We start from the raw sequence: 12982 nt of genomic DNA, 5'->3' as shown, positions 1-12982 counted from the left end.
CATAGAAGAGAGATGCGCCCATTCTCCCGAGTAACCTGCGGGGCAAGCGGCTGTAAAGACATCAGCATTTGGATATGTCAGTCACAGCAAATATAAGATCTCCCATGTCCAGAAGCTAGTGTTCCCGCGTGGGCGTGTCAGTCGTCAATAGGTAGTCCTACAGGGGTTGCCATTTATCCTTAGGCCTGCAGGTGGGCGGTTGGAGCATGGCATATAATTCACTGGTAGTGTCGCAAATTATGAGAATACGAAGCCAGGCATCCTCTGTGGGAGGAGTTCTGCTGCTCCGATGTATGTCAAGTTCGTGTTTGGTTAAGAGGAGGGGCATGGCTATGTAGCGCCGGAGAGATTTAGGAACATTTTTCACATTTCCCAGCAGAACAAGAAGAGGGCCCAGCTCAAGCAATAAATCCGTCATCAATGTGAGTCGGCTGAAAATGTCTCTCCACTGTTGGCCAATAATGGGACATGTCCATGTCATGTGGGCAAAATTAGCCGTGGGTGCCTGACATTTAGGGCAGTTTGGGGAGCGGTTGTTGTCTTGTTTGGCCAGCGTCTCAAGGGGAGTGTATACACAACGTAAAAGTGTATAAGATTGTGTCGATGGTTCATAGAGACCAAGCGTGCAGCAAGCAGTCCAAATTTTGTGAGGGAGTGGGCGGCCCAAGTCAGCCTTCCCAGTTGGCCTGCAATTTAGTGTCATGTGTTGGCAACAGTTCTAGACCAGCATTTCACAGTCTAGAGACTCATTTCCCACCCTCACTGTCAGGGAGAAATAGAGTGAGGTTTGAATTCCCCCGATACTAGTGGGCAGGAGGGCATCAGGGCACGTAAGGCGATCTGAACATGCCAGAGCACAAAATGGTTCATTTGCGTGGCAGCAGTCAGCCCGACATTCTCCATTTGAGAGAAGACATATCTTTCTGGGAACAGATCCCCGAAGGTGCACAAAGCCACGTTATTCAGCGGTAATGCAGGAGAGTACAGCATGTAGCTATGGAGGAGCCGAGCTAGTCTGTACCAGGCCCACCTGGTGGTAGAGTGTTTTGATGTCAGAGGGATCTAGTGGGTGTCCCGCCGGGAGCAGTGCTCGCAGTGGAGTGGGAGAGGTCAGGTGCCTCTTTATTACAGTTCTGCTTTGTGGTTGGTTGTTTATCGTTAAACTTACAAATAAAGGTTTTGTTTAAAAAGAAAAAAGTTGTGTGCCACCTGCACAACCTCTGAAAATGTTTTTTGTTGTAAGATATTGGTAGTGAAATGCGCCACCCACGATATGACAGAAGGAATTACAAATGTAAATAATATTGAAGACGAGTTTACATAACATTTTACACTTATCACTAGGAAAAATAGTTTCAATATGTGTTATTTAAGGCTTTCAGGTGGTGTTACTTTCTAGTGTAAATATTAAGTTATTAGCTTTGCAGTTGGTATGCTGTGCATGGCTGTTTAGGGTGGGGCACAGGACCCCAACTCTTGTGTGCAGCCAACACCCACTGGGGCCAGCACAGGAGGGCCACCAATGTTTTTTTTTTTTGGGATTGGCAGGGGAGTGGGGTTCATGAACTCTCATACACTCATGGGCCCTTGTTGAACCTCCTTCTGTGTCCGTGGACCCAAAACCCTGTCCTTGAACCCTCCAGGAGGTCCAATAACGTCTAAGTCTATGTGGGTTTGCTGGTCTGAGCCAGGGTTCACGAAGATGACGATGAAATGAGATTAAGCGTGTGGGGGGCGGGGGTTAACCCAACATGGGTCCAAAAACCCTCGTCTGGGTTTGCAGAATCCAAGGCAAGGTTCACAGACATTTGATTCACACTGAGGTCTATGAACCCTGCCTGAGGTTCCGCTGATCCCTTTGGCCAAATTTACTTTTTTAAAATAATTTAAAGGGGAGGCCAATTCCCCAGCTGCACACCATGAACCATAAGATATTTTTTTCTTTTCATGATGCAGTACCCAAACTTTGCATCCTCTAACGGAGGCTGCAAAAGATTTTTGTGTTTGTGGATCATCCATGACTAATAGTTCACATATAACTTTTTATCCCTTTCACACCTACGCCAGGACATTTTTCAAACAATAATTTCTCAAACGTTTTATGGCAAACGAACCAAAAGCACTTCATGATTGAAGTTGTACCTACATGCCAAGTATAATGCAATTCCGTTCAGATCTTTTTTCTGTAGATGAGAGAAAACAGTACAGTAGGAGTTAAAATGGGGAAACGCAATCTTTTGACCCGCATCGCTTTCTTCCTCCTCCTGATGGACCTGCAAAAGACTTGCCATTCTGAACCCAGATTGTATGAACATTTGGAAAATTTAATGAAGATTTGTTGAACAGCTCCAAAAGATATTAAAAAAAATAATGGGCCTGATTTAAATATTGGCGGAGGGGTTACTCCATCACAACGGTGCCGGATATCCAGTCTGCCAAAATCCACATCCTGTATATTCTATGAGATTTAGATTTGGGCGGACGGGATATTTGTTACCGTTGTGATGAAATAACCCCTCCTCCAATATCTCAATCAGGCCCAAAGTTCTTTTTCACTAGACCCTTTGATCTAACCTTAATTACAGTCAAGATCACCAACTCCATTATGTTTGTGTGTCAGTAAAATACATGGGAGCCTATAAACCCATGTACAAAAGCCTGTCTCTTATTTCCTTATTACAGTTGAGTTGTTCTGTGATAATGCCTTATTGTAGAGCAAGAAGCTAAGGTGAAAGGCAGGTCACAGAGCATCATTGCAGCTGCAGTTTAAAGAAAACAAGGGGAACTGCCTTTTCATCTTCTGATCTATTTTCTAAAACGAACAGTGATAACCAGGAAGGAAGTTTTTATGGCATGTTTATTTTTCCTGTGCCATTGACAAATGGTTGTTTGGAGCATTGCAGGCGACATGAGATATTTAGTGTGTTGAATACCCAACTCACCGCAAGGGGCACTATTCAGAGTGCAAGGCCTTGGGTGGGGCACAGTGGGGCTAGGTCATAGAGCCTGGGCTGTGTCCAGCGCCTATGGGCAGGCCCCAATGTGCACAATGTTAGCCACTTGCAACTTTGATTAAGCTTACGTGTTTGTTATTATTCCTCAGTATGTTGGAACTGATTTGAAAACATTGCTTTTTTTTCTCACACATTCCATTATAGATTCAGTTGACAACTTGGGCCGCACAAAGTTTTGTCATTGGTATGATTCTAACTGCATGTGCTCTGAATAGTTTTTCCGACTGCAGCATTTGTTTACAGCTGCTGCACATGAATAAAACATCATAGCATAAACTATAAATGCAGATGAGCAGAGTATGCTATGCTATTTTTTGCCATTGTTTTACATGTATATTTATATTCACTGAAAAATCGATTATTAAGGCTCAGGTATGGTTCAGGGAACACAAAACCAAACAAGCATTTGCAATGCAATGAATCTCACGTTTGCTTGAGTTAGAGCTCTTAACATTGTAAGTTCCTAACTGGACGGTTTTTTGCCACTTAAATTGTAAATGAAAAGTAAAACCGTTGACATAAGTCAGCAAATTCAAAGCGCCATGAGCGAGAAGGAGAGACACAAAATAAAAAAGAAGTTCGCTAGCAGTCAAACATATTGGCAGATGTGCCATTATCCATGTAACAGGGTCGATGTCCAAGGCGATAATCAAACCGCCTCCAAAGGGGGGACAAATGTAAAGCATTTACTAATGATAACAAAGGATTTTTGAAAGGGAAGCGCATGAATGAGTGATAGTGGTGGCCGTGGTTAAAAGCCCACAGGTGATTACAACAGATCAGAGCACATGTGAGCTCGATCTAAAAAGCCCTGAAATCGCCAGTTATAGTGTACAAAGCAATTTGGGGGCAGGGCGTCTTTCTGCGTTTTCTGAACCGTAACTGACCTTTTAACTTTGATTTTTTTGTTTGCAGAGCATTTCATGTTTTTTTTTTTTTAATGACTTACCACATTGTTTGCGTCCCCCAGCCAAAACCTTCCTCACCGAACTATTGACCATGCCCCCCCCTCCAGAAAAACGTGCACTGGATGTAACTTGCTAACATTTTGTCACTTGCGGACTTATTAAGCACCAAAGTTATACGCAGATGGCATTTTTATTGACCCCCTCCCTTTGAAGTGTGGCCCACTTGTTGGATTGAGACAAAGCCTTTCAAATGTCTGTCACATTTTGTGCAGATGTGACCTATTAGCAAATGAATGCTTGTTTGTCCCGCCCCTTTTTGTAACTGAGCTCCTCCTTGATGGATCTGCATTAATTTTAAGATAAAAAGAGTAATCTCAACATTTTAAGTGTCTGTCAAATCTCATGCATGTTTTTCACAATGCCAGTCATAAATAAATCAGCAAATGGCCTGTCAACTAACAGTATATAGAAGTGTTAATTCTTTCAAGGTCACCAGCACCTTTTGCAAACACTAATATTTCAAAAACTACTGAACTGGCTTATACTAAAACAATAAAAGTGCCCTTTCTGGGTAGAGTTCTACTTTTCCGCTAAATGTGGTGTAAATGCATTCAGTGATTTTGGCTGTAGATGCTTGAGAAATTTCCTTTGGAGTGAAAACACATATTTTACCTCTCCCACATCTTATTTTTCCTTCCCGCAAAGGACTGTACAAAAAAGATGTTAGTCGACTAAGTTCAGTGAAGGCCATATTTGATATAGGTTCATAGTTGGGGCCATAAGTTATAGGCAAATCATAAAAAGTATTTGCATTGGAAATGGAGGCTGAATCATAACTACAGAGTGGCAACTGACCCTGTGTTTTATTTCACAATAGCGTCTGCCCGGAGCTGATTAAGCGCACTGTGGTGGCTGCCCGCTCATCTTGGGGTGAGGCGCCTGCAGTAAACCCTCATTTGTGCACGGCCTTTGGCTTTGCGTAGCATGCAATGGCCAACCGCAGCCGGTTGTGCGCAGGGCCTGGCCACAATGCATGGATGCAACAGGTTTGGAAATAAAGTACATCAGAAAGAATGCACTTCACTGAAAAAACGTAGGTTTGGTTGTGGTTCAAAAGCCAAAAACCATTGACCCGCACATCCCTACCATGACTCGCACCCTTCTCCACGCTCAAAATAACAGTTTGCTAACCGTGCAGCAATATAAAAAGAGCTAAGAAGACATCAACGTGACACCAGCATATGGTTGTGGCGTAAGTTATGGTTTGTCTTGTGTTTATTACCATAATTGGCAAATTTCAGTGGTTTTGGGGTGTTTGAGCCGAAGCCAAACCTCAGTTTTAAACTGTGTTTTTCTTCAATGTCGAAAAAAACAAAATTAAGCTGTTGCCTCCACATAGGTGTTTTATAATTCGAAAGAGTGTTTGCCTTAGCCACACAGGCCAAAATATTCAGTATTTATGAATTTAATGAATGCATCCATACTGAAGAACTGATGTTAAAGGCAAATACAGGGACTGTTCCTACATTTATGGTTCTCATTTATAGGCATGCCTACCTGAATGGAAAGTCAGCACAAGTATTTTTCATCCAAGACTATGTTCCGTGCCATTAGGATGTTTGTTAAGTTTAGTTAACAACCTGATGTTTTGTCTGTGAGTTTCTGCTTTATTCTACATTTATATGAGATTCTTAATACAAAAGCTTCTGCCCATACAAATAACATTTCTTTTAAGGACCTAAAGGTGTCTCACCCTACATATTCTAGATGTGAATGTTGCAGTTTGTTGTACATTCTGAACTTACTGAGTAACAAGATTTTGTTGTCGACTGCCAACGCTAATTGCATTGCTTTCTCTGATGGATGCCTCGGTGATTTTTTGAAAAAACATTTTTTAATAAATATTTTTCTCAAAATATTTCTCCCTACATTGCACCCATGCAAATAAAGACCCCTTCTTCTGCAGTTCATATAGTGGAATATATATGATCTCCAAGTATTTGAGTTCCTGGCCCTAACTACAATACAAAAATGACATTTCTCTGGCTAACAAAGGCAATAGTTGCTGAAAGAATAAAGTGGCTGCTACCACTCCTAAAGCCATCTTCTTGGACAGTTCTCTGTTGCAAATGCTGTGGATAGATGTGATCGAGGGCACAAAGAACTTTGGTAGTGTTCTGATTTTACAGTCTAGTTTTGTGAATAATTCTACTCTAAAAAGCTTTGGCGTGAACCTTGGTAATTTCAGCAGTTGGTGTAGTCTCTCTAGATAAACATTTTGCTGCTGTGTCATAGGGGAATTCCATTTTTTCTTTCTTGCAAGGGTTATTGAGAAGCCAATGATGATTCTGTAAGTTGTGTAACCTCCTGTTTGAACATGCTTTCTAAAATACACTCTAATTCCTTATAGACTTGGACCCACTTTTCTCACTTTGTGCATGAGTGGTTCAGCCACAGACCAATCTGACTCTTGTCCCTTTGGTGCAGGATCAGCAGTGACCGCAAATGTGTGTAAGAAGATCACTGCACAGTTGACTGGGGCTATCGGCAAGCAGGACGATGCAGCTGTGCAGCTGGAGGCTCTGGACATCTTGTCAGACATGCTAAGCAGGTAAGAAGGTATAATCTGGAGTCAGTTGCAGACAACACACTAGAGCTTCTTGGTGCCCACATTTAAAACAAAATACGTGTAGGTGACTGAGGTGTTTGCTCAAAATGACAGTGTCAGTAGTTAAACCAGAATGACTAAGTCCATACCTTAATACCACAAACTCCAAAGATTGGTCAGTGCAAAATTGTGGTTTGATAAATGGAACTGCTAGGCGTTTTATGTTGTTGTTGGAAAATGGGTCAAAAATGCAGGGAAAACCTGAAAAACTGCACGACAACGACTGTATAGCAATATTTCTCACCAATGTGCCAAATGCAGATATGCCACATTATATGGTATACATTGTTTTAGTTTTTGCTCACATTTTTGAGTGCTTAAGAGGGAGGGCTAGACACACACATCATTGACTTGGCAAGGCAGCTTTCCTGCACAGAATTGCTTGGCAGGTACTGACTACCTAACTTTTAACTCTGCCTTTCTGATGGATACAACTACCTGTGGATTCCTCACCTGATGAATACTCCCATGGCGCCAGCATTTGACGGAAATCTTCTTACTAGTCTCTGCACGTCGACGAGGACGTCACTCTAGCCCACGCGACGCCGTCTGACGTCATACAGGCAATAAGAAGTCCTCGCCGACGTGCCGATGACAGTTCCCTTTTTTCCGTGCATTCGAAACGGTTATCTTCGAGGGAGTTACTGTTACCTTCGTGGTTACAGTGTATTGTCTGCTGCGTAGTCTTCTCTGCGGTAACAATGTCTCAGAGGAAGTCGGGTTTCAAGCCCTGTCGAGAGTGTGGGGGCAAGATGTCAGTTACAGATCCTCACTCCGACTGTCTATGGTGTTTGAGCTCCGACCACGACGTCTCGACTTGCGATTCATGTCAACACATGAATCCGAAGGCCCTCAAAGAGCGCGAGGCCAAGTTATTCATGGCAAAGTCAAAGAAGAAGGAGAAACATCATAAGAAGTCTTCTTCGCCAAGGTCTCACCGGCGTCATCGAGACTCCCGGCGCCGTAGAGACTCACGACGTCACTCCAGCAAGGAGTCTCGTTCGAGGTCACCTTCGGCTCGGCGTCGGAGGACTTGGGAGGTCAGCCCCACGGTCACGCCGCATCCATCGACGCCGTTGCCCTCTCCGGCGTCACCGACTTCACCTGGTCAGGCGTCAGTGATTGAGGTGGTGCAGCCTCTTGTGTTTTCTCCGGCGTCGCAGACGTCGAGGCCGGCGTCGGGGTCGCCCTCGATCCAGGCACCCCAGTATCCGGCTTTTCCCACTCCTGGAGCCGATAGTACCGCGTTTCTTAATGCGATGTATACCATCTTTCAGCAGATGGCTCCAGGAGCTGCTCCGGCTGGTCCTTCGGGGCCCTTGGCCTTTTCGTTGGGTGATCCTGCGCCTCTTCGGCCGGCACCCTTTATGCCCTTTCTCCCTTTTGGGAATGTGGGCTCGGCGCCGGTGCCGGCGTCGGTGGCCGCTCCGGTGGCTTCGGATGTTTCGGCCCCGGAGGTTGCCCCTCCGTCGAAGTCAGGATTTTGCCCTGTGACTCCGGTTGGTCCATCGGCTCCAAGACCTCGTCCTCCGGCTCCTGCCTCGGCGCCGAAGCTGCCTGTGGCGCCGGACGCGGCGTCAGATGCTTCTGGAGATCGGCGCCGTTCTTCGACGTCGGCGGAGGCCATGTCGACTCCGCGTATCGAGGAGAGACTTCATTCGAGGAGGCGTGCTCTCCGTCTTTTAGAAGAGCAAGAGTACCAGCGAGTCCTAGAGGAGGGAGAGATTGAGGACTCTGGAGACGGACTGCATGGTCTGGATACAGCCAGTGGGCTGGACACTTCCCCTGAGTGGGACCTTTCATCTCCAGGGGAATATACGGAGGAGGCGGCTTCCTTTCATGCTGTGGTGAGGAAGGCAGCGAGCTTTTTGGACCTGCCTTTGCCGGTGGCAGAGGCAAAGCAGAATTTGCTGACAGAGGTATTGCATCCGGCCTCTGCTGCAGCTGAGCCTCTCTTGCCATTTAATGAGGCTTTGCTGGATCCGGTGTTGGAGGTGTGGAAGAAGCCGGTGTCTTCCTCGGCCGTTCATAGGGCTGTGGCCAGGAGGTATCGAGCTGCACCATCTGACCCTGGCTTTCTCTCTAGACACCCTACGCCGGAGAGCTTGGTGGTGCAAGCCTCCTGTTCCTCAAAGTCAGCGCCTGGTTCCTTCCCGACGGTGCCTGGAGACAGAGACTCCAAGAAACTGGATGCGCAGTCCAAGAAAATATTTTCGTCATGCAGTTTGGCGTTGAAGGCCACCAACGCCACGTGCATTCTGGGGAGGTACATCCATGCGCTGATGGATGATATTTCGTCTTCATTCACGGAGCTTCCCCAGGGTCTTTTGGATGTGGTCTCGGACGCCCAGGCTGCCGCGACCCAGATTATCCAGTCTGGGCTGGACACGACCGACTCGGTGGCCAGGGCGATGGGCACGGCTGTGGTGGCAAGAAGACAGGCCTGGCTCCGAAACTCAGGGTTCTCTGCGGATGTGCAGTCGACCCTGCTGGACCTCCCGTTTGATGGGGACAGACTGTTTGGAGCCAAGGCAGATTCAGCCTTGGAACGATTTAAGGAGAGCAGAGCCACAGCCAAATCGTTAGGACTGCAAGCTCCTTCTTCCTCTGCCTCTTCTAGAATTTTCAGGAGGTTTCGGGGATTTGGGCGTGGCTCTTATTCCTCTTCCTTTCGGGGGAGGTTCCAGCAACCCGCCTCTTCCCTCCCCTATAGGTCATTTAGAGGGAGGGGGAGGGGTGGGGTCCGTACCAGAGGAGCCTCTCAACAGCACTCTGCCTCTTCCTCGTCCTCTGGAGGGGTGCAGCAGGGGAAGCAGCCTTAGGCTTCCACCGTTTCCCACTCACTCCTCTGCTGTAGGGGGAAGATTACAGCGTTTTCTCCACAAGTGGAAGTCTATCACAACGGACACTTGGGTTCTCGGCATTGTGGGAAAAGGCTACGCCCTTCCCTTTCGGGAGTTCCCGCCCCTCATCCCGCCCCGCCCATCTTATTGTTCAGAAGAACACCTCCTGTTGCTAGAACAGGAGGTTCAAGTCCTCCTTTCAAAGGGCGCGGTAGAGTTGGTCCCAGAGCAGGAAAAGGGTCGAGGTTGTTACTCAAGATACTTCCTGATTCCCAAAAAGGATGGTCAGTTGAGACCAATCCTGGATCTGAGGATCTTGAATTGGTTCCTCAAACAGGAAAAGTTCAAGATGCTGACCCTAGCACAGGTGCTTTTGGCGTTGAACAAGGAAGATTGGATGGTGTCTGTCGACTTGCAGGATGCTTACTTTCATGTCCCGATACTCAAGTCGCACAGGAAGTATCTCCGGTTTGTGGTAGGGTCGCAGCACTATCAGTTTGCGGTCCTCCCGTTTGGTCTTACTTCAGCACCTCGAGTCTTCACAAAGGTGATGTCAGTGGTTGCGGCGGAGCTCAGAAGGAAGGGGATAGCAGTATTCCCTTACTTGGACGACTGGTTGATCAAAGCCAAGTCCCCGGAGCTTGTGTCGCATCATCTGCAGTCAACAACCCAGTTGTTGTTCGACCTGGGCTTTTCGGTGAACGTGCCCAAATCTCGCCTGGAGCCCTCTCAGCGCCTCCTGTTCATAGGGGCAGTACTGGATACAACATTGAGTCGAGCCTTTCCTCCGCCTCAGCGGATTCAAGATATTCAGGAATTGGTTCCAATGTTTCGAAATGGAGCGGTAGTTCCAGTCCTCAAGGTCCTTCGTCTGCTCGGTCTGTTCGCCTCCTGCATTCTGTTGGTCACGCATGCTCGCTGGCACATGAGGGCTCTTCAGTGGTGCCTCCGAAGGCAGTGGTCTCAACACAAGGGAGATTTAGAAGGTACTGTCAAGATCTCCAGAGATGCTGCTGTGGAATTGAAGTGGTGGATTGCGGGCAACAATCTTTCACAGGGGAAGCCGTTCGCGCAGTCGCCACCAGTGGCCACGGTAATAACGGATGCCTCCACCCTAGGATGGGGAGCTCATCTGGGGGATCTGGAGATCAAAGGGCTTTGGTCTCCAGAGGAACAGGTGTTTCATATCAATCTGTTGGAGTTACGGGCTGTACGTTTGGCTCTCAAGGCCTTCCTCCCATCCCTTCGTGGTCAGTCGGTACAGGTCCTGACGGACAATACTACCACGATGTGGTACATAAACAAACAGGGAGGAGTAGGGTCGTACCTTCTCTGCAGAGAAGCTCTTCGGCTATGGTCCTGGGCAAAGGACCATCAGATTTGCTTGGTGGCAAATCATCTGGCCGGGGTCTTGAATGTACGTGCGGACAGTCTCAGTCGCCAATTCTCGGCAGACCACGAGTGGCGTCTCCATCCAGATCAAGTCTGTTTAATCTTCCAGATGTGGGGGTTTCCTCGGATAGATCTGTTTGCCACTCGGGAGAACGCGCATTGCCCGTTATTCTGCAGCCTCCAGTATCCGATGCAGGGAGCGTTGGGGGACGCGTTTCAGATAACCTGGTGCGACCAGTTGCTTTACGCGTTTCCCCCCATACCCTTGATTCCTCGAGTGTTGAGGAAAATTCGCCAAGACCGGGCCCAAGTCATCTTAATAGCTCCGGATTGGCCAAGGAGGGTATGGTACTCCGACCTTCTCCAACTCTCACTGTGCCCTCCGCTCCGTCTCCCTCTCAGGGCAGACCTCCTCTCGCAGTCGCAGGGGCAGGTTTTACACCCCAACCTCCAGAGTCTGCACCTACATGCTTGGAGATTGAACGGGACAACCTGAGTTCCTTCTCTCTCCCGCCTGATGTAGTGGATGTTATCTTAGCGGCCAGGCGACACTCCACTAAATCTATCTACGCTAATAGGTGGTCTAAATTTGTTATGTGGTGTGGAGAGAGACAGATTGATCCCTTACATGCTCATCTGTCACATGTTTTGTCTTTTGCACTGTCTCTAGCGCAGAAAGGTTGTGCAGTAGCTACCATTAAGGGTTATTTGTCGGCCTTGTCAGCCTTCATTTGTCTTCCAGACCAACCATCGTTATTTAAATCCCCTATTGTTCTCAGATTCTTGAAAGGTCTTCTGAATCAATATCCTCCAAAACCATTTGTTATGCCTCAATGGGATTTGTCCTTGGTCCTGACTTTCCTTATGGGGTCCCCTTTTGAGCCTATGCATTCTTGCCCCTTAAGATATTTGGTTATTAAAACAGTATTCCTGGTAGCTATAACATCTGCAAGGAGAGTGAGTGAGTTGCAGGCCTTATCGGTTAAACCCCCTTATATAACGTTTTATGGGGATAAGGTGGTGTTGAGGACCAAGGCTGCTTTCCTTCCGAAGGTTGTTTCACCCTTCCATTTGGCTCAGACAATCACTTTGTCCACGTTTTATCCTCCGCCTCATCCTTCAAAGGAGGAAGAAAGACTACATCGCCTGGACCCAAAAAGGGCGTTGAGCTTCTATATCGACAGAATGAAGGATATCAGGCTGGAGGATCAGCTGTTTGTCGGATACGTGGGCAAGAGGAGAGGAAAGGCAGTCCACAAGAGAACACTCTCCAGGTGGGTTGTTCTTTGCATTAAAATCTGTTACTCTTTGGCAAAGAAGGATCCGCCTGAGGGCATTAGAGCTCACTCCACCAGAGCTAAGTCGGCCTCTTCGGCCTTGGCCAGGGGTGTTCCTGTGGTTGACATCTGCAAGGCCGCAACTTGGTCGTCCCTTCACACTTTTGTGAAACATTACTGTTTGGACTCTGAGGTCAGAAGGGACGGTCATTTTGCACGGTCAGTGCTGCAGGATTTCTTGGTTTGACCATTTAGGCACCCACCGCCGGGCGTGGTACTGCTTTGGGACTCTATTCATCAGGTGAGGAATCCACAGGTAGTTGTATCCATCAGAAGAACGAGTTACTTACCTTCGGTAACGACTTTTCTGGTGGATACATTAGCTACCTGTGGATTCCTCACGGTCCCACCCGCCTCCCCGTTGCCTTTTTGGTCTCTCCAAGCAATCCTTGAGTGTGCTCCTTTTGGTCTTCAAAGTTGCAATACATTTTGCATGTATGATATTTGTATATATGTGTATATTTATATATAAATCTATATATATATTGGGTATATACATGATTCGTATGTATAAATATATTTATTTGTTTAAAAAAAAAAAAAAAAAAAAAGTTATATTAAATCTACAGCTATTTTATTGCAATGTTGTGTGATTTACAATATTAAGAGATGTTGATTTGCTCTTTCATTGCATTGGGTTATTATTATTATTCTCATGCACGTAAAAAAATGTTGGTACTGTCATCGGCACGTCGGCGAGGACTTCTTATTGCCTGTATGACGTCAGACGGCGTCGCGTGGGCTAGAGTGACGTCCTCGTCGACGTGCAGAGACTAGTAAGAAGATTTCCGTCAAATGCTGGCGCCATGGGAGTATTCAT

The 12982-nt window shown here is 46.8% G+C and overlaps 1 protein-coding gene across 4 annotated transcripts in view; it reads left to right on the top strand.

Moving 5' to 3' along the window:
- LOC138258968 (cullin-associated NEDD8-dissociated protein 1-like) overlaps positions 1-12982 on the top strand; it is a 191451-nt gene that overhangs the window by 53088 nt on the left and 125381 nt on the right. For all 4 annotated transcript variants that reach the window (XM_069206323.1, XM_069206321.1, XM_069206322.1 and 1 more), the window contains exon 4: positions 6410-6533. In XM_069206323.1, the coding sequence (XP_069062424.1) occupies positions 6410-6533 (124 nt within the window). The remainder of the gene's footprint in view (positions 1-6409; positions 6534-12982) is intronic.

Source organism: Pleurodeles waltl, chromosome 9, assembly GCF_031143425.1.
Source record: "Pleurodeles waltl isolate 20211129_DDA chromosome 9, aPleWal1.hap1.20221129, whole genome shotgun sequence".
NCBI lineage: Eukaryota > Metazoa > Chordata > Amphibia > Caudata > Salamandridae > Pleurodeles > Pleurodeles waltl.
The sequence above is the reverse complement of the archived record's forward strand: the minus strand, read 5'-3'. Positions and strand labels throughout refer to the sequence as shown.